The sequence below is a fragment of the Arvicola amphibius genome, chromosome 10 (assembly GCF_903992535.2).
Source record: "Arvicola amphibius chromosome 10, mArvAmp1.2, whole genome shotgun sequence".
NCBI lineage: Eukaryota > Metazoa > Chordata > Mammalia > Rodentia > Cricetidae > Arvicola > Arvicola amphibius.
In genome coordinates this window covers 12,876,563-12,897,607 of record NC_052056.1, presented here as the reverse complement: position 1 = coordinate 12,897,607, position 21,045 = coordinate 12,876,563, and the positions used below count along the sequence as shown (strand labels likewise).

General features: G+C 41.3%; 1 protein-coding gene across 6 annotated transcripts in view; it reads right to left on the bottom strand.

Moving 5' to 3' along the window:
- The window catches only part of LOC119825083 (amyloid beta precursor protein), a 220,324-nt gene that overhangs the window by 46,875 nt on the left and 152,404 nt on the right, over positions 1-21,045 (bottom strand). For all 6 annotated transcript variants that reach the window (XM_038345714.2, XM_038345716.2, XM_038345717.2 and 3 more), the window contains 4 exons: positions 17,178-17,252; positions 16,647-16,805; positions 6,167-6,295; positions 4,560-4,659 (listed from right to left, as the gene is read on the bottom strand). In XM_038345714.2, the coding sequence (XP_038201642.1) occupies positions 4,560-4,659; positions 6,167-6,295; positions 16,647-16,805; positions 17,178-17,252 (463 nt within the window). The remainder of the gene's footprint in view (positions 1-4,559; positions 4,660-6,166; positions 6,296-16,646; positions 16,806-17,177; positions 17,253-21,045) is intronic.

Sequence of the window (21,045 nt, the reverse complement as noted above, 5' to 3'; positions counted from 1 at the left end):
CCCAATGAGTTCAATTGTGTGTACGTGTTCTAGACTCTAGAGCCTAGAAAAGTAGTTCTCAACCTGTGGGCCATGAATCCCTTGGGGGTTGCATATCAGATATGTACATTATAATTTATAACAGTAGCAAAATTACAATTATGAAGTAGCAACAAAATAATTTTATGGTTGGGGGTGTGGTAGTTTGAATGTAATTGGCCCCCATAACCCCATGGGGAGTAGCACTATCAGTAGGTGTGACTTTATTGAGGGAAGTGTGCCATGTGGAGGATAGTTTTGAAGGCTCATATATGCTCAAGTCATGCCCAGTGTCCTGATGCCTGCAGGATCAAGATGTAGCTTCTTTCCCACTTTCAGCTCCTTCTCCAGCACTGTGTCACCTGAATGCTACTATATTTTGCCATGATGATAATGGATTAAACCTCTAAAACTGCAACCCCCCCCTCCCCAATTAAATGTTTCTTTATAAGAGTTGCTGTGGTCATGGTGTTTCTTCATAGCAATAGAAACCCTAACTAAAACAGAGGGTTTACAACACGAGGAACTGTATTAAAGGATTGCAGCATCAGGAATGTTGAGAACCACTGCTCCAGAGTCTCTAAGGCCCATGAGATGCTGGGTGATGGAAGTCTACACATGCGTAGTTGCTAGAACTATGGATTTGGGATTTACTAGAGTTCACTGTAGCATAAACAGATGGGGTGCTTCTGGGAAACACAATGGAGTAATATGATCAGGGCCAGAATTCTCTGGCAACATGCTTCCTGGGATCTAGTCAACACAGCTTGTTGGTTTGTTTATTCATTCTTACAAACTTGGTTCCAATTCCCACCAGCTCCCACACAACGTAGCTTCTATGTAGTACAGATCCCTTTTCACTCACTTTGGCCCATAACAGAGATTTAAAGTTAGAAGCATAATTTGTTGATAAAGGGATACACCTGTGTCACTAAAGAAACACAGATACCGGCAGTTCCTCAGTCTAAAACATTTTACCCCCCAAAACACCCACCAGCACTATACAGTGAAATGCTGCATTTCTCTTCAAACAATGGAGTGCATTAACTGTATCCTAGTCAAGGTACTCAAGCAAAGGCGCCAACTTTTATGCAAAAGGCATTTGTAGGTACTTTCCCATCTCATCATTCTGCCGATGGCTCTGAAGTTTAGCTATTTCCTTATCTGTACTGAACTAATCCATATCTAAAATTCTTTTTATTATTATTTAGGTAAAAGGTAGGTGAATGAAATCCGTTGACCAGAGGAGTAAGGCATAGGGTGGAAGAGTTCTTCGATGGTTTTCTTCACACTGAACTACAACAATTCATGTCTTGGGGAAACACTACACTTTAAATAGGAGCAACAGTAAAACCACTACGAGTACATAGGGGATTCTGTAAATACCACACAGGGCCAATCTAGGGTTCGGCTGCATCCTAGCCTAGTGAAGCCTTTGTTGATTATTCATTTATCTTTCAAATGAAGACAGACTACGGAAGCCTACAAAGGACAACCAAGGAAAGCCGTTCTTCTTGGAGAACTCTGACCTTGAGCTTCTGTGTCAGGAACTTAGAGGGCACCAAGGCCTACAATACCAAGGCCTACAATGAACTTTTTCTGTTCATTATAGCAAGTGTTTTTTTCCTATGGTAATCAGCTAATTTAAAATGGAAGCATCCAGAATTCCAAATGAAAGATTTTGAGAAAGATTTTCTGTACTTGGTGTCCAGTATATTTAGAATTCAAGGAATGGTTTTGTGTGTGTGTGTGTGTGTGTGTGTGTGTGTGTGTGTGTGTGTCTTCCTCCTTATTACTTGAGATGGGGCTCTAATACTGGCCAGCAAGCCTCTGGAATTGACCTGTTTCTGTCCCTACTGCTGTGGTTACAGGCACACGTCAGAGACCATATCTGGCTTTGTTTTTTAAATGTTGGTGCTAGGGATCTAAATTCAGGTTTGTTTTCCTACACATGTAGCAAGTGCTGTACACACTAACCCAAATCCCCTGTTCTGTTTTTTAAATAATATGTTCCTGACCTGTCTTCATATGGCAGTGTTATCTTTCTTTATTGAAAGAAAAAAAAGCATGATTCTAATTACCTATCTCTCTGCCACTGAGATTTTAAGTTTACTGGGTTACCCATTCTTGGGCATTTTGCAACAGTTAGAGATCTGACTCACTCATTATCTGACTCACCTGTGGCTAATAATGTTTTGAGTAGTGTATTGCTAAATCAAAAGTTTTAATAAGAACAAATTAGAAATCGGAAAGTCCCAATTGTTATTTAGTAGGTTTATGTGCAGTAAGTCATCACCTTCCTAGTCCTGTATAATGGTTTATAGCTCTATAGTTTGATATTATTAGTGTTCCATTGATGTAAATCACATAGGACAAGAGGCTTAAGATAACCACAAAGTATACTTATTTAATACACACATCTAGAAATGTTAACTTCAGTTCGATAACATCCTGAGTCATGTTTTGGATTTTTGTCTCTTTTTGATGTGGGAAAGTCTTCTGTTTGTGTTGATTTCATTCATTAATAAAGAAACTGCCTTGGCCCATTTAATAGGCCCGCCCTTAGGTGGGTGGAGTAGACAGAACAGGAAGAAGGAAGTGAGGTAGATGGCTCAAACAGATGCCATGCCTCTCTTCAGGGAGACAGACGTGATGGAGCCAGCCGCCAGGTCAGACATGCTGAATCTTTCCCGGTAAGACACCACTCATGGTGTTACACAGATTATTAAATATGGGTTAAAGCAAGATGTGAGAACTAATGGGCCAGGCAGTGTTTAAAAGAATACAATTTGTGTGTTGTTATTTCGGGGCATAAGCTAGCCACACAGCCGGGAGCTGGGCGGGACGAAAAGCAGGCCTGCCCGCAGCTCATCACTACATCTTTTGGAGGATTTTCTTCATTTTTTTAAAAAAATATTTATTATTTATTATGTATACAGTGTTCTGCCAGAGGAGGGCACCAGCTCGTATTTTGAACCACTATGTGGTTACTGGGAATTGAACTCAGGACCTCTGGTAAAGAAGCCAGTGCTTTTAGCCACTTTTAACATATTAATCTATTTCTTGAGATAGGTTCTAGTTCTACTGTATACGCTAGACTGGCCTTGACCTCACTATGCAACACAAACTTGAACTTGAAGTAATTCTTCTGTTTCAGCCTCCCTAGTACCACAGTTACAGGTGTATATTACCATGCCCAGTTCTTGGCATCTTAGATAGAAGACTCATTACTGATTTCTGTCTTCCAAACATAAAAGAAAAATGCAGGTATAAGAAATCTAATAGGTTGAATCCTTAGCCATCAGAGAAATGCAAACAAAAACAACTCTGAGATTCCATCTTGCACCTGTAAGAATGGCCAAGATCAAAAACACTGATGACAACTTATGCTGGAGAGGATGTGGGGTAAAGGGAACACTTCTGCATTTCCTGGTAGGAGTGCAAGCTGGTACAGCCCCTTTGAATGTCAATATGGCGATTTCTCAGAAAATTAGGAAACAACCTTCCTCAAGACTCAGCAATACCACTTTGAGTATATATCTAAAGGATGCTCAATCGTGCCACAAGAACATGTGCTCAACTATGTTAATAGCAGCATTGTTTGTCATAGCCAGAACCTGGGAACAACCTAAATGTTTCTTGACAGAAGAATGGATAAGGAAAATGTGGTACATTTACACAATGGAGTACTACACAGCAGAAAAAAATAACAACATCTTGAAATCTGCAGGCAAATGGATAGAGCTAGAAAACATCATACTGAGTGAAGTAACCGAGACTCAGAAAGACAATTGTCACATGTACTCACTCATAGGTGGTGTTTAAACATAAAGCAAAGAAAACCAGTTTACCAAGTCACAATGCCAGAGAACCTAGACAACAATGAGGACCCTAAGAGCATACATGGATCTAATCTACATGAGAAATAGAAATCTCCTGAGTAAATTGGGAGCTTGGGAACCATGGGAGAGGGTTGAAGGGGAGAGGCAGGGAGGGGAGCAGAGAAAAATGTAGAGCTCAATAAAAAATCAATAAAGAAATAAATAAATAAATAAAAGGAAATCTAATAGGTTGCAAAAACTGGATAATGTGAGCTCCCACTACAAATAGTAGACTAAAATGCTCTACTCAGTAAGTAATTCATTGCTACAAGATTTCCTGTACACCAATTTTTCAGTTTCCCAGGCCTTGAAAGTTAAGATCTGAAGCAACAGCAAAGGTGAGCTTCACCATGATAGGCAATCTGGGGCAAGAGGACCCGAGCCTAAATCCTCAACATTCATACAAAAAGCATGTGCACCTGTAATCTTAGCAGAGGCAGAGGCAGGAGAATCACTGGGGCTGGCTGTCACCATTCAAGCTCTTGGTCTAGGAAGGGACCATTTCCAGGGAATGAAGCTGAGCGTGACAGAGCAGAACACCTGATGCCATCCGCTGGTCTCCATGTGCAACACCCCCCAACACTAGCCCACGAAATATACTCTACCACTTGTTGGCACACGGGCACGGGTGACATTGCAGAAGAAGGACAGTTCACTTACCAACTTCATCCTGAATCTCCTCAGCCACTGCAGGGACATTGTAGAGCAGGGACAGGGACTGGTTCATGCGCTCATAGATCACACGGAGGTGTGTCATAACCTGTTAGAAGATGACAACTCTAAGAGAAGAGTCTTTGCTAAGAAAACAGTGACAAATAAGATACCGCCCCCACCCCAATAGCACTGACCAGCATGGAGGAGCACCGAACAGAAGGGGCACTCTTTTTCTTCTTTGTCTCTATCTTTTTATTCTCTAATTTATCTTTAAACTTACTGGTAGCCGGCATGCTTGCAACAGTCTATTTCAAAGACCACGTCTGTCATCAGATTCCTAATAATGATGCTTCCCAAATACCCTATTTCCTACATAGATGTCTTTACCAATTTTATAATACATAATAGGATTATTTCAATTTTAATTAGATATTTGGTACAGAATGTGAATGTTTTTAATTTTAATTTCAGCCGAGAAAATTTAAAGTCTTAGGTTTCTGGAGGTAGATCCCAGTTTTTCACCTCTGGGAATGAGAAAGCAGAAAGCATTACAAAGCCTCATGAGACACTATTAAACCCAAACACCGCAGTTACAGTGGCGTTTATCACCATCTGGCAGCATTTAGGTCAGGTGATTATCACGTTTTCAGTTTAGTGAGTGATCCTTTTCTCCATGTCGATGGCTTTATTCCCTATTTTATCTATTTTTGTACACATATGTACATTTATGAATATTTGCATGTGTTTAGCTGAACATTTGTATGTGGGCATGCATGTGTGTGTACGGAGGCCTGAGGGTGATGTTGAGAACCTTTCTCTATGGCTGTGTACCTGTTCACTGAAGCAGGGTCTCTTAGTTGAACCCAAAGTTCCCTAATATGACCATCCTGGCTAACCAGCTTGTTCCAGGGATCCTCCGTCTAAGCTTTCTGAGTGCTTGAGTGACTGGTGAGCTGCCATACTAGGGGCATCCAAACTCTGGTCCCAGTACTTGGCAGCAAGCACTCTATCAACTGAGCCGCTTCCCAGCCCTGGCAGTTAACTTTAAAAGATCAATCACTAGTTTTAAAAGTGTTTAAAAATTTGACACTTCAGATTTTTAAATTCCATGTTATTGGGGAAACTTAGAAAATGTCAAGGCACACGTTACTAAAACACGCTTCCCTTTAGAAAGAATTTGCTTTCCTTTTACTTATGTATATATAATGTATGCGTTTTTGTGTGCACTCAGCTATATGTACAGGGACCAGTGGAAGGTCAGATGGTGGTATCAGGTCCCTGGACCTGGAGTTACAGGTGGCGGTGAGACATGGGGGCTGGGTACTAAATTCAGGTTCTCAGGAAGAAAAGCAAGCACTCTAACTGCTGAGTCATCTCTTTCTTCCCCAGCATCTTCCCATGTAGCCCAGCGGACCTTGAACTGCCAGTCCTTCTGCCTCCACATAACTGTATGCCACTAAGCCTGGTGGAGATTAGCTTCTGGAGGTTCAGACACGAACTCTTGTTGCCCCCACCACAAATACTCTGGAGACAGGTAAATATCTTTCTATCAACTGAAGAAACCGCACCTCTGGACTGTGCCAATCGTGGGAGGTACCGCGCTCAGGGCTTACCTGGGACCGGATCTGCGCAGCCTTCTTGGGGTCCACCATGCGCACGTGTTCAAAATGCTTAAGGGTGTGCTGTCTGTCTTTCTGCTCCGCACGGACATACTTCTTCAGCATGTTGAACACATGATGAGGCTATGGGGAAAACCGTAAGAAAATGAGTTTCACGTCTGTTTGAGACATCACCCCTTGCGTTGGCATTCAGGCCAAGTGTCCCATGACGTGCAAACACTGCAAGCCAGCTTGCGGTTAATTCTCCCGCCTCATCATTAGCAGGTAATTGCTCAGACCACTCTTCCTTTTTATAAAGTATTTGGCATTTTCAGCATTTCTGACATGTCCTAATTCAGCACTTTCTTTCCAAATAAGTACTTTCTGCTGTAAAAGGGGAGTAAACTTTGAATTTCCCAGGTTTCAGTAGACTCCTTCAATCTTCTGATAAAATAGTCACAGGACGTTCATGACAGCTACATCACCATGGGCGTGCACAGCCCCATCTCCAGAAGTTACGCTTCACAAATAATCCCTTGATTAGTAACATACCGTGGTACAGTAATCAAAATAGGAAAATAATGGGCAATTTACTACTCAAGTGTAGGGCGAGGAGAATGATAAGCTCCATGGAACACTATCTTTCCCCCGAACAAAGGCAATCATTAAGCTGTAGTTATTTTACTTTGAAATTTAATTAAGTTCTTTTTAAGCCATCAGATTATAATATTCTCAGCAACAATTAAGTTTCTTCTTAAGTGCTTTGGGTTTTTTTTTATTCTAATCAGTTCTACTTCATTTTATTCCAATTTTACATGAAAACTTTTTTTTTTTTAAATAAAGGATTTAAGTTTCTTTTGTCCGGCAATTCTACTGCTATTGGTACCCGTCCCTGTGACTACAGACGATGTCTGCAAGGCATACATCCTTCATTAAGGCCAAACAAAACATCCCAGAGCTGTACCGTTCATGTCAGGAATGGACCTGGGAATGTTTGAACAATCAGAGTTATTAAAGATTATATCTTGGGCACCTTGAAAAACAGTTGGACAGTTTAGAATTTATTACCAAAACTTCTATGTGGCATATATGTATATAATAAGTATATGTGTGCACATGTGAGTGTATATGTGGTGTATATAAATATATATGCATCTATATATATGTATATGTATGAGGGTGGATTATAGCTCATTTATATATTCAGTTTCTCTCCATTCCTGTTAACTTTGAGGCACTCTACTGGCAATTCTGGGAGGAATTTGTGTCCTGTCTCTGTGCTACCATGAAGTGCTGTGCCAGTCTCAGTTGCTGCATTCTGTGCACTCCATTATTTATGCTAGATCCCCCTTTTCCACGTGCGAGCCACGGGCCAAGCTTAGGTCCCCCTCTTCCTGTCCGCCAGGAGCTTCCATCCACGGAGCCTGACCCAGAATGGGTCCTCTGCACTTGCAGCATGCCTGCCAGAGGCTGTGCTCCCATGCTTCAGAACACAGACGAAACCACACACACAGCCAAAACAAACTGCCCTCATCTGCTTGGTTTATGTACGTATTCTGAGAAATCTGTTTCACCACAATCAGAAGAAAGACCGATGCCTTTAAACACCAGTCTGAGAAGCATATCATCCTACGTCTCGTTTGTACGATGGCTTGCAGCTGAACTGATAGAGCAGACGATGTGCTTTCATAGTTCAGAAACACCAAGACAGATGACTGATAAGCTAAACCTATAAAGCGTATATTCAAAAGACAGAGATTTAGCCTAACTAAAAAAAATCCTTACAAGTAAGAAATTAAAGGCTGACTATGTTTTACCCTGAGAGCTGTTTTATCTGCAGGGTTGTACAACCAGGGCGTCATGGAACCTTCTTGTTAAGTTACATACACCTTCAAGGTTGGAGACAGAAAGTTCATACTAGCTCCATTTACCCACAATGCACCTGTCTGATGAATGGCATAAAGTACTTAATGTCTATCCCATTTCTGTCTCTAGAAAAAGATTAGTTTGAAGAAAATTCACTTTCCCCCCTCTTTTGTGAGTTCAAATAAGATAAAAGCACTTCAATTCCTAATGCAATGTTTTTTTTTTTTTTTTTTAAATTCATCTACCCTTAGGGGCTAACCACCTAAAAATGATTCTCTAAGGCATTTTTGAAAGAACTGTCACCAAAAAACAACTGTAGAGACACTCCAACCTAGCCTTGGTCTTCTGGATTAAACTAAAGAATCTTTTAAAGAATCGGGGAAGGTGGTTTCTTATAGCTAGCACCCGTACATTCCTGTCTTCCACTTTCAGCATGAGTGGCACATGTTCCCCTTACTATTTATTAATGCTAACATTCATTAATAGACAATCAAGACTTCAGCTTTTACATCTTTGCAATTCAGAAGGCAATGCCTTTTAGGTGGGGGATAAGGAAGAAGAGGGAGAGAAACAGTTTCGTTAGTTGACTAACTTAACACTTGGCCCGTCAAAGAGGATTGAAGATACCTGTGTCATTGCTTGGTTCTCACCTCCAGCTCCTCCGAGCCCCACAGTCTTTCCCCTAATCATCAATTCTTCAGCAGCTGTTGATTTTCCGTCAGGACGTGTTTAATATGCTCAGTTAGCAGCACATTTTAACTGAATGAGCTACCTGCTTAGCTACGGGGAGTGACATGCTTTCACGTGCGTGGGACCTCATCAAATCTTCATCCCAGGCAAGGTCACAGTGAGTTTTTCTCTTTACCTCACAAGAGAGGCACAAGGAAGGCTCAGGTGGGCTTAAGTGATGTCGGGTACACAATGGCCCATGTGGCATGGCCACTCAGTGTTTGGGGACAAGCTGTCTGCCTCCAGAGTATTATCCTGGCCACTAGGTGGGCCTGTCCTAGAATCTAACATGCTAGATTTCTTTCCAACACAGATAGTTTTGACAAAGATGTAACTGAATGGTGAAAAATGGTGTTTTGGGAGTTCTCATCTGAAGTTCTAGTTCTTTACACTCAAGGACGGGTTACGGCTTATACCTGAAATCTCCTATTTAACATTTCTTAGACAGTGGTAGACGCAAGCAGCTAAAATCAAGGGAAAACGAAACCACTGCTAGGGGAGATAACAGTGCTGAGTTTTTAGCGCACACTGACTACAGTTCTTTATAATGAGTGAGAAGATTCGGATTTAGATAAGTGAATCTCATTTATGGTCCTAGGCTCATGGCAGGAGGCTACACTTTGCTAAAGGTCTGAAGCAGGAGGGAGAGACAGCAAGATAGGGATGTCCTCCGTCAATCTCATTAGGAGATTACTGAAAAGTGATTCAAGGTATTAGTTACCAGTTAGGCTTTTGTGATATTCGTGGGTTTTCCTTCTGAACCCATCCTTATCTTGTATTAAGTCTGATAATTAAAGACTGAATGTGTCCACGTATTTTCAAGCGCTTATCTTACTTTGCACCGCTATTCCTTTGTGTGCCTCAGAACGGTATTCCTAACTGCCCCTGAGAAGCCCAGAGCCTGATGCTGAGCAGAAGTGCATCAGGCAGCGAGGCTCCCCAGCCCTGTCCCCATGTGCTCCAGGACCCCCACAGACCCAGAATGAGCTCTGACCTCATCACCCTGTGAGCTTGGAGACTCCCGTAAGCAATGCTTGGGACACTGAAGATTGTGGGATGCCCCCACCTAATAAACGAACTGCAGGGCTCGGCTTGGCTGCTCTGACCTTGCAATTTCAGAATCATGCTTAGAAATTGGAGAAGTTAGGTTAGTTCCTATGCTGGAGAACAGACGGACAATCCACTTCAACTGGAGTGTATGTGGACCTCACAGATGACAGTGTTCAGACAAGGAACAAAAATAAGCAACATTTCCCCCCCCCCCCCATATTATTATATTTTCATTTGTGTGTGAAGAAAGACCTCTGCTTTGGCATATGATTCATGTGTATTTCCTTTAAAAAATGAAATGAAATAATGAAATGGATGACCATCTCTATGACTTCCAGCCACAATTCTCCAAGGCAGGCATTAGTTATTTCTAGAGCTCAGTAATTGATCTTAGAATAACAAGCCATCATCATTGTCTAGGGAGCTTTATTTGATTATGCCAGGACAAAGAGGAATTTCTTAAATTTTAATTAAAAAGAAGAAACGTTCACGCAAGAATGATAGGAAAAAAATGCTTGTTATCTCTACTGTGCCTATACAGAGCACAGAAGCAAATTCTCTTAAAGTAATTGTTGTTCATAAATGTTAGCCTGATCACATTACTCATATTCAAAATTGAATTTCTCATAGAACAAGCAAAAAAAATCAGCTCCTCATTATAAATATGTTGATAATAAATATTTTAATATTTTTCTTGTTTCTACTTATAATGTCAAGTACCGAAACAATTTTCTCTAACTAGCTATATAGATATTTTACCGACAAAGTCTTATTTCAGTTAAGGCAGTCTTACTATGTATTAACGTTGCAATTTGGCTACACTGGCACTGGGTGGGGTGTAAGCCTCGTAGTTAAGAGTAAAGAAAACAGATCTGCCTCACGGGAAGTCATTCCATCCAGGCCTTTCTTCTGTCACTGCTGTTTCTGGGACGGTCTCTATCCTATAACTGCATCAGCCCTGTTTGCAGCTGATGTAGTCCTTTCAGTCCGCTCTTCCTCTATCTCGGCACCACACTGCCTTGGAAAGCAGCGTTTTAAGGATTAATCTCCGAAAAGACGACACCCACATGACGAACAAAGGAGGACTCATACGTTTTGAAACGGGAACAAAGGTATGGCACATTCCTGCCCCCATCATAGTTCCTGGCACAGTGTGGCTGCCAATAAATGACTGTTAATTAAATCGGTGAGTGACTCCGAGGAGCCAAGTATAATTTCAGAAGACGGTCCAGTGTGTGGATGACCCTTTGTGCCTTCCTCATAAAAGTGAGCATCTCTGATGAGAAAACCAGCCTCCTGACTTTCACAGACCACAGTGAGATTCCAAACCCAACAGACGTATTTACCCAGTCCTTTAGGAAGGTGTTTTAAGTGGGTAGTCATCCCAGAAAATACTTAACAGAGTCCAGCTGTATCCAAGCTTCTCTGCACAGGCTCATTCCACTAATTCCAAAAGACCCATTATCTTTATAACCTGTTAATATTAGGTTGATGACCACAAAATGGAAAGAAATAATGACCCTTCTCTGTCTAAGGTAATATAATAAAGTTCCCCACCTTCCCAGCTATATCACATTTCCTGTGTCCTTTTATATCATTTCTCAATTTGGTATGCCTGGGACTTGGAATGAAAGATTTACATCATTAAAAGAGGACAGGCTTATTCTCCATGCCTCTCATGTCTAAATACGTGGCCCTTTATTCACTCGCTTACACGGGAAGCACATTACATGACCAATCAACCCTATTGTCTTGTTCTACAGCTTCATGTTTGATTGGGAAATCTGGCTTCTTCCTCTAATAGACACTTGTGCTTTAAGTCATTTTCTGAAGGGAGTGAGAAGAGTAGCAAGAGTGGCAGAAAAAAGTGGATATAATCCAGCCAAGTCCAAAGCTAATGACTTACGACATAGGGAGTCTAACTCTTCCAAGGCGTGAAGAACTTCCTCAGAAAGCCCTCTCCTGTAGCATTAAAGGCCACCCTAGTGTTTTTTGAAGCCTTAAACTTTGTCTCACCAGAAAAAGTAATTTTCTCCTGTTTTTACAAAGCCACAGTTTTTTGCAGTTTTTTTTTTTCAATCTCAGATTTCAAGAAATGCTAACCATGCGATATAAACTATATAGAACATTTGCGTCCTGGCGTAAAGGCACACTTCCTTGTGCTGGGTCCCAGTAGAGTTTGTTTCTCTATCTTGCCATCAACATTATAAACATATTCTCAATGTTACAAAAGAAATCTTCGGGGTGGGGTGGGGTGGGCAGAACAATAAGAACAAAACAAGCAAAACCAAATGCAAACAGAAACCAACAAAATAAATCAAAACCAGCAGGGAGAAACTTACATTGCAATCTTTAAAAAAAATAATCTTTTTTTTGTCTGTAAGTCTAGTGGTTGAGTGAAAATTTTAAAGCCCAATATAAAATGTATCTATGACCTTTTCTTTAGAAAATCACTATGCGAGGTCAAATACAAATTTGAGAAAATGGTAAAAGATTCATTCCCGTGGCCTCCTCCATTTGGTAATTTCCAGTTCTGATAATAAAGATGCCTTCCACAGGAAGAGTTTGGATAATAGGCTTTCTTGCGTAGTTTACACTGCTAGGGCAGCAGTATTATACATGTTCAAGGGGCTGTTTTCAGAAAGTTGCTGTCCATTGGTTCCCCTTTAACTAAGAAGCAGATCTTCCCAACTGGGACGCTCACCAAAGTCCACATGTTCCACCTGACTTTCAATGGCCCTGGAAGGAAGACATCCACAGTCTTGCCTGAACCTTCATTAAGTCCTTCTGGTTTTAAATTACGGACAAAGAAAGCTAGAAAACTATTAACTGAAAGAGGAGTTGAAAAATTAACCCTCATTTTCAAACTGGAGAGGACGAATTCCTTTAAGTAACTTGTTCCTGGTTACAGATTAAATGGCTGTCTTGGGAATTAAGGACAGGTATTTATGTACCACCAGAAAATGTAGAAAATGGGCTGTGTGCTGTCCCCTCATACAAACCAGTGACCTTTGTCAAATGCACCCAGTTTAGAGTGAAACATAGCACTTACACACAACTCCATGACTCATGACGTCATCTAAATGTTAGCGCGCTGGAGACAGAGCTGAGCTCTTCTAACCCCGGAGCAGGGAGGGGCAGGGCTGATCTGGACTTCTGCATTTTCAAGTCTTGTTTAGTCAAACCAAACAGACTGAAGCTCTCAGGATAAACAGGCTTAGTAACACAGCCCAGAAGGCAGAACCCCACGGAGCTGAGGATTAATTAGTAAACAAAAGATGTTTTAAAGCGACACAGGCCCTAGGAAAGGTTTGCCAAGCGGTCTGAGCATCCGACAAATGCCAACCGTGACACGCTCTTGACTTTCTTCATGGTGACTTAGAACCATCTGCTTTAATTTTGCACATTCACATTTGGGATCCTGCATTCTTGCTTCAAGGAACCAACAATTCAAGGCCAAATGCATCGATGCTACTTCAGTGTATCTCCTCCACTTCCAACACCGAGACTATGGTTCGAAACAAGTGGGAGCTCATTTTTTTTTTTAATTAAAAATGTTTATATAACAAAAGACTTCTTAGACTCATTCAGAATGAGGAGTTCTAAATTAGAATTAATGTTAAATTTAATCAAATGATCCTTGGAAATGGCTTGAATCTCTCTCTCTCACACACACACAGAAAGAGAGAGAGAAAGAGAGAGAGAGAGAGAGAGAGAGAGAGAGAGAGAGAGAGAGAGAGAGAGAGAGAGAGAGAGAGAGAGAGAGAGAGAGAGAGAGCGCATGTATATTCTGAGGGATTCTTATCAGCCCCCTGCTCTCTAAGGCAGACTCTGGTGAAAAATCACTCCCTTTCAATTGTGTGCTTTACATTTTTCTTAAATACCTAAACACTTGCAGTTTCATAGTAAGTTTTTCATTTTAAAGATGAAAGAAAAACAGACACTGGCACACAAAAAGCCACAGAGCACCGCAGCCATACAGTTGTGTGGACAGCTAGCTGCCTAGAAAGACAAGGAAGGAGGTGACAGCGTGGGGTGGGGCTCCATGTTGGGGGTACATGGGAATGATTACATTTTCAAAGACACAGAGACGCTTCCAAGCTTTCCAGCCTAACTCTTCATTTTCTGTTTTAATTAACTAAAATAGGGCGCGTTTGTGCCCACGGTCACATATTTCCCACTGGTCTTGAGAAGATTTGTCTATGAAGCTTGAGAACTATTAAGAATAAGATTGGGGTTAAGAATATAACTATTTTAAAATAGAACAAAACCCTCTACTTTTACCAATATGTTCAAATAGTCAGTGCTATATTTAAATCATATTTCTAAAAACTTAACATTATCTGGCTTTGGGACTGGTGTGTGAACAACTTCTCCAAAACCTGTCCTTCGTAGATCTAACGTCAAGACTTGATGGAAACTCTTGCTTTATATCTTATAAGAGAAATGCACAGAAGCAATCAAGAAGAGTCTCAAACTTTCTGACGGCTTCTGAGGTTTGGAGCTAAGTGCAATGCCGAGTCAGGTTTAAAGATTTAAACAACACTTGGACAGAGTGGGTCACTTCACAAACATAGAGCCCACTGCCCCACGGTGCAGGCTTGTGGACTACTTCGTCTTATGATTTGAAAGGGGAGATCTGTGCATTTCAGAGATAACAATCTAACAGGCATTCTCAAAGTAACCATTAGCCATCTGATTTTTTCCTGACAGTGAAACAAATCCACTTTAAAATACTGCTATCAAATACACAGCATACAAGGCACAATCAAGAGGTCTGTAGTGAGCATTGCTATGAGCTATCTAAAATGATCCCGCTGATGCCGCTCTGGAAGATTCCCTGTTTGTTGTTGCCTTTTCAGGTGCTGAGACCCAACTAAAGATTCTGACAAGATCCCATTCAGCCCTCATCTTATTTTTATCTCCAATCTCCCCAGACAAAGATCTTACTGCAGAGATTGGACTTCTGGCTGGGTCATTTCACAGTGTCTCTCCTGTCTCACAACCCACTACATTGGTAAATGGTTCCCAAAACTCTCCTCTCCGAAGCATGTTCTCTAAAGAAAGAATAACCCAAAACCTTGTCATCTGCAGAGCGATATAAGCAGCATTTCTAAGTACTGCCTTAGAAAGACAAAGACTGTTGACAGAAAATGAAATGCTAATATGGATATTGTGTTTTCAAAGGCTCTTTGTTCAGACAGGAAGTACGGTCCAGAGAGAAGACATTGCAGTGGGCGGCTGACTCATAGCTCTCCCTGTCTGCTACTAGCGGTGTCACCCGGAACCAGCCACCCCATCCCCCAAGATGACAGTGATGTCATTAGTACAACAGAGTCAGTGCCATCTTGGTACCCGGAGGAATGCCAGGAGCTCCTCACCCTGGAAAGAAAGATCAGAGTGGTGAGGAGATCAGCAGCAGAGGGTGGAGTTTTGATATAGTTACACAATGCAAAGAGATTCCCTCTTCTCGTCAAGATCTATCAAGAGGATCAAGATTTCACTCTCCTTCCAGAGAAGAGGATGGATGGACTAAATAAGATCAGCAATGTTTGCAAGGTGAGGTGCACGGACCACAGAGAAAGAGGAGACACATAAGCTGAGGTGCTGTAATTGTCAGCACCTGAGGTCCCTGAGTTTCCAGACTGTACGAGGTAGGGAATCTGAACCTCCAAGGAGGGAGGAGTCAGCAGAGACTTTCCAGGACCAAGTGGTCTACAAGGAATCTGCACATGGTGGTCCTCCTGACTGTGGTTTAGCACTCACTGGTGCACGCTGGTGTAAGAAACCGAGGCTAGGATTGGAGGTAAGAGTGCCTGGCATCCTACAGAGGCGGGAATTACTTCATCTTGGCAGTCCGATTTGAACTCAGCCTTCATGGTAGACTACTCAGAGGAATCCTGATGGGAAAGGGGAATAGCAAGCTACATGAAGAAAACCGATCCGCTCCACCTAAATCTAATAACAGCAGTGAAACACAAAAGGTCAGACTGCTGTCAGGTAAACCAGCCACACTTCTGGTCAAAGTCTGAATATATTTATCATCTAACCATGCCTAACAAGCTAAAGTTTATAGTATATGATACGTAAAAAAGGATCAGACACAAAATTATGCAGGAAAATTCAGACATGATCTTAGGTATGAGATGATAAGAAGGCCAGAAAAGACGAAGAATATACGGAATTCCATCATTTTACGTTGTTAAAGTAGCTACTGTGATAAAGAGACACTCTTCAACATTGCCAACGACTATGTACACATTCTCTGTCGGAAATAACAAACGTCATCATTAAAGAAATAACAGAAAATCACCTGGGTAAGAATTTTATACCCAGCCAGAATACCTTTCCAAAGCCAATAGTAAAAAAATAGAATATTTTCGAACAAAAGAAATATAAGGAAGAATCACTAGCTTACACACATTCTAACCTAAAGAATTCAAACTTCATCATACATGCACTTGAAAACATAAAAGAAGTGCTTTGGACAGAAGGAAAACAATACATGATATATACAAGCAGAGAATAAGACTATGAGAGGTCATGACTACATTAGGCATTGGTGTTAATTTTTTTTATATATAAAAGAAGATGAAAACGATGGCTTAAAGAAAAATAACAATGCAGCATGGAAAACTGTATAAAGGTACTAGCTAAAAGAGTTAAGAGATGGAGAACAGACATTAGTCTGTGACTCTGTGCCTTTAAGACATATGTATCTAAGTCACAGCTATAAAATAAGGTGTGTTTAGGGCATTTCTCCTAGCTTTCCTCCTGTGGCCTCTGGTCCCCAATGTCTGAGCACCATCATTGATGCTATGCCCTGAAGTAAGATCTCAACGAGACCTACCCTTGGAGGCACTGCCTGCAGAGCCGTGATGTAATTCTCCAGGGCCAGGCGGCGGCGGTCATTGAGCATGGCCTCCACTCTGGCCATGTGTGTCTCCACCAGCTGCTGTCTCTCGTTGGCTGCTTCCTGTTCCAGAGATTCCACTTTCTCCTGGAAATGCTGACATGGAAAACACACACAACACATTTGCTTCTTATAGTAATTATTAATGCAAAGATAGTCTCTCTGTTTACATAAGGTAATTTGGAGACAGTATCAGTTTAAATTTCTAATTTCACTTAAGTTTTCCAAGGGAATGGAGGGGTTGAAAACTCTGGTAATCAGATTGCAAACAACAACAGAAATCTGGGGTGATTAATTCTAATTTGAAATAGCTAGAAGCAAATATAAGGAAGCAACTTATTATGAAGACAAGGAGTGAGAAGGATCCAAGTTCATACAAATATGAACGCAGGGGCTTGCAGCAGATTCTAGAAGCCTGGGGGCCCTCAATGAGTGAGTGTCTGGTGTGAAGATGAGGCTGGGTGCTACCTGGATAACAGCCTTCTTGTCAGCCTTGGGCAAGTTCTTTGCTTGACGTTCCGCCTCTTCCCATTCTCTCATGACCTATAAAGAAGACAAAAGAGTTCAACTGAAAATCATCAGCTCTTCTTTCAAATACAGACTTAACTGGGTAGATTATATTACAGTATGCTTTCTATTAAAAGCACGCCACATGGCTATTCTATAGGAATAATATTTGTTCTACAATAGTATAAATAATTTATGTTGGCAGTATGGTAACTATTCATGCCGATGCTTATTGCATCCTCTTGAACAAGGCTGGTTCACCTTCTCGTTTTCCTTGAGAAATGGCTGAAAGTCATTTCTCTCTATGTGAGAAAACACCAATTAAAAGGCTTATGCTATCTGAACGAGAACTCCCATCAGTAAACTGAACACATTGTTTTAAGCTTTTACAGCACTAAGTCAAAACATTTCAAACGGTGTCTGTGGGGTTGGCATATGTGCGAACTAGGAATACAAAGCCACAAGGAGAAACGATACAGGAAGAGAAGGAAGACTTCTGCTGTCTGAAATCCCAAGGTCCACCTTTTGCACAAAAGAAGAGTGGAGTTCAGTAACCAAAGTCACGAATAGTGAAGATTACTCCAAATTCACTCAGAAATTCTAAGAAAGCATGCATTATAATCTCTCAAATGTGTCAAAAGCCAACACCACCGCGTAACCAGGCCAGTGAGATGTGTCACGGCACAGTTCCTTGTGCTCTGTCTTGACGTTCACCAATCACAATAGTGTGTATAATGAAAATGAGGGTTAACTTCTCATCACCTGTGGCTGCCTTTTCCTTTGCTACTGTTTTGTCTGTGAAGTGAGTTGAAGTGTGAGGTGAACTTAATGAAGGAAGACGAAGCAAGCAAAACCTCAGGGTCTTACCAGGTGGGTATCCGAGGACTCTGTATACATCTAAAGTCAGAGAAAGCTTGACGCCTTCAAGATTGCAAAGAAAACAAGGCTTATAAAATCACATCCAAGCAGCATCTGCCTTGGTTTTTAAAAATTGTTTCTTAAGAACAAAATACAAGGAAAAAGTACAAACAAACTCTCCTAGGTACTTGGGTGTTTCTATTAGTTAATAAAGTGGTGGACCAAGGAGACATTGAAGAGATTATCCTTGCTTTATAGAAGAGATAAGCCCGGGAGGAAAAAGGTTCAATTTCCTGTGTGAAGAATGTTCCCTGGGAGGTGGCGCTCTATCTAGAATTCCTCAGGCAAGAAATCTCAGAATTGGTTTGAGATAGAAACCCAATGTCTTAATGGGGTGTGAAAACAGATTCCTTGATTATGTATGCATTGTTACCATCTCACTTGGACATTCAGAACCTGAACTTCCTGCTTGGAGTTGCAGATCCATGAAATAATTACCATTCACCTAGCTAATGTATTGAAAATACGTATTACTATATAAATGAACCCAAGCATTGATTTTTTCAGAATAATTTAACAATATCTTCCCCTCACATAAATACATGACCTATGCCATCACTACAGGACCACTTGCAGACACACTGTGATGGAAGAGCCCCTTACACTACTCACTGGGGCCCACTGACAATAGATAATATTACTGAATTAAGAGCTCTACAAGGTCAATCTGATTTCATTGGTTCCTTATAATAGGCCCCGTGATTAGTAAAGGCCAGCCTCACTTTATATACAAGTTAAAGAAAACCATGAAAATAATAAATGGATAAGGAATGAAGACAGACCAAGTAGCCTACTGGCTCAATGTGCCATAATGGAGCTGGACATATATCTAACAGGAGAGTTAAGTGTCAGTACCAGTAGCTATTCCTAAGATGCCACTGAGTATATTAAATAAAAACAACAAAACAGCATCAGGTGAATTTTCATCTCAAAGGACTTAATTCTGCACACATACTAAAATGACTAAATATGTAAATAGCACTGATGAAGAATCTTGCTTGCCCACTTGACAGGATTTTGAATCACCATGGAAACAGGTGTCTAGGAAGGAGAGTGGGGGTGTTTTCTAGGTTAGATGAGGTTCATGGATGTGGGGAGACTCACCCTACATGCCACGGCTGGGGGTTCTGGACTGAGGGAGAAGGGGAAACAAGCCGAGCAGCCACGCGCACTCTGTTCTGACTGTAGATGTGAGGCGATCCTCTGCCTCGGTGTCCTGGCGCCAGCCATGATTATGGCATCACCGAGGACCATACCCTGGAACTCTAAGCCCAAGCAACTCTTCCTCTCTGAAGATGTTTTTGTCGGGTTCTCCATAGCAAGTAACTAACACAGTAGTAAAAGCATTTTTAGTTTTGTATGTGAGTCGCTAGTGACATGGCAACCGAGTTCTTCAGATGGCTGGCTTATCGTCCTCATGAACATCGCTGAAAACACCCTGGTCGCTAACAGAAATAGATGGAATCCATTATTCTGTATGCTATCCTTGAAAATTAATTTTAGAACTATGACAAAAAAATCAAGCTAGAAAGGCCCACATTTGAGCACTTGACGTGTTCTAGATCTGAACTTTGGGGCTGCCCCGTGTATCCCTGAACGACAGCGTTTTCACTGTGTGCAGAGCGGTATCAATTCCATCAGGATTTACGGCTCTCCAGAGTCCTGGCTACGTCATGCAGAGAGAATGACTATTACTAAGTAGAGATTTAAGAGGCAGACAAGTTCAAAGTCAAAAAGTCCCCAGAATTGAGCAGCACAGATTATGAAGATAAATGTCAGCTCAGCCTTACTAACCTGGAATCCTGGAATCTACGAGGAACATTCTCTGCTCTAGGATGAAAACAGCTAAGTAATCTCAGATCGGGGATGAGAAGATGGAGGAAATCTCCCGGAAATAGATGAACTAAGTCCTGGATTAAGTGGCTATGCTCGCTAGGTTCTCATTTCTACAACACATCAAGTCAGAAGCTAACAGAGTGCTTGAAACCAGTTTTCTTAACTTCATAAAAACACCTCAGAAACAGTGAAGAAAACTTTCCATGGGCCTTAAAAATTATTTTAAAAAAGAGATTGGTGGGTTTAAGGATGAAATACAAGGTTGGTATAGATCATATAAATTTACATGGATTAAAAGGAATTAGATTGTAGTAGAAACATAGGATATAGATATAAAATTACCAATGAATAAACTATCATGCAAATCTTTAGATTCAAATGAAAGGTAAGAGCAACTGTGCTCCCAAATTCAGAGATTATGGGAGGAAGATGAATGTTTGAACTTGTGGACAGGCTGATGAGCAGGAGGGCATTTCTGAAATAAGCAACAATCTAAAGCGAAGTGAGTCCCAGGTGAGGGGAGCAGCCAGGCCAGTGGGCGAATGAGAGGCAGACGCAAGGCTGGGGTCAGGGTGCAGTGGCAGGTGCTGGAAACATCATGGTGGGACCTCAGTGTTTATTATACGATCTGTAGACTTCCGGGCAGTTCATGAGCCCAGCACTGTTGTTTCCAGGGGTCACAGGGAGCCTCTGAACTCTTCAGAAAATGAGATCAATTTTGAGTTACAGGAGGGATTTATAGTAAATCCCACTCAGTCTTCCCACAGCTTCTTAAATGACCTTTCTAATGAAAAATGTGGAAATTCCAGTTTTCAGAAAGACTGATTCCAATTGGCTGCTCCATTCGGCTGGCTTTCTAATTCAATACACATCCAGGTTTTCCTCATGGGCAGCTGTTCGATTGTAAATCATACTTCACTGTTGTTCTAACTCTAGAACAGGGGCAAGTACTACAGCTAGGCTTCTTGAAAGAAATAGAATTGCGTCCTGCTTTCTGAGATACATCCTTAGTTCTGTGTAAAATAAGGGTCTTCTTGTTACTCAGGGACAGTGACACCAACAGACAGATCAGATG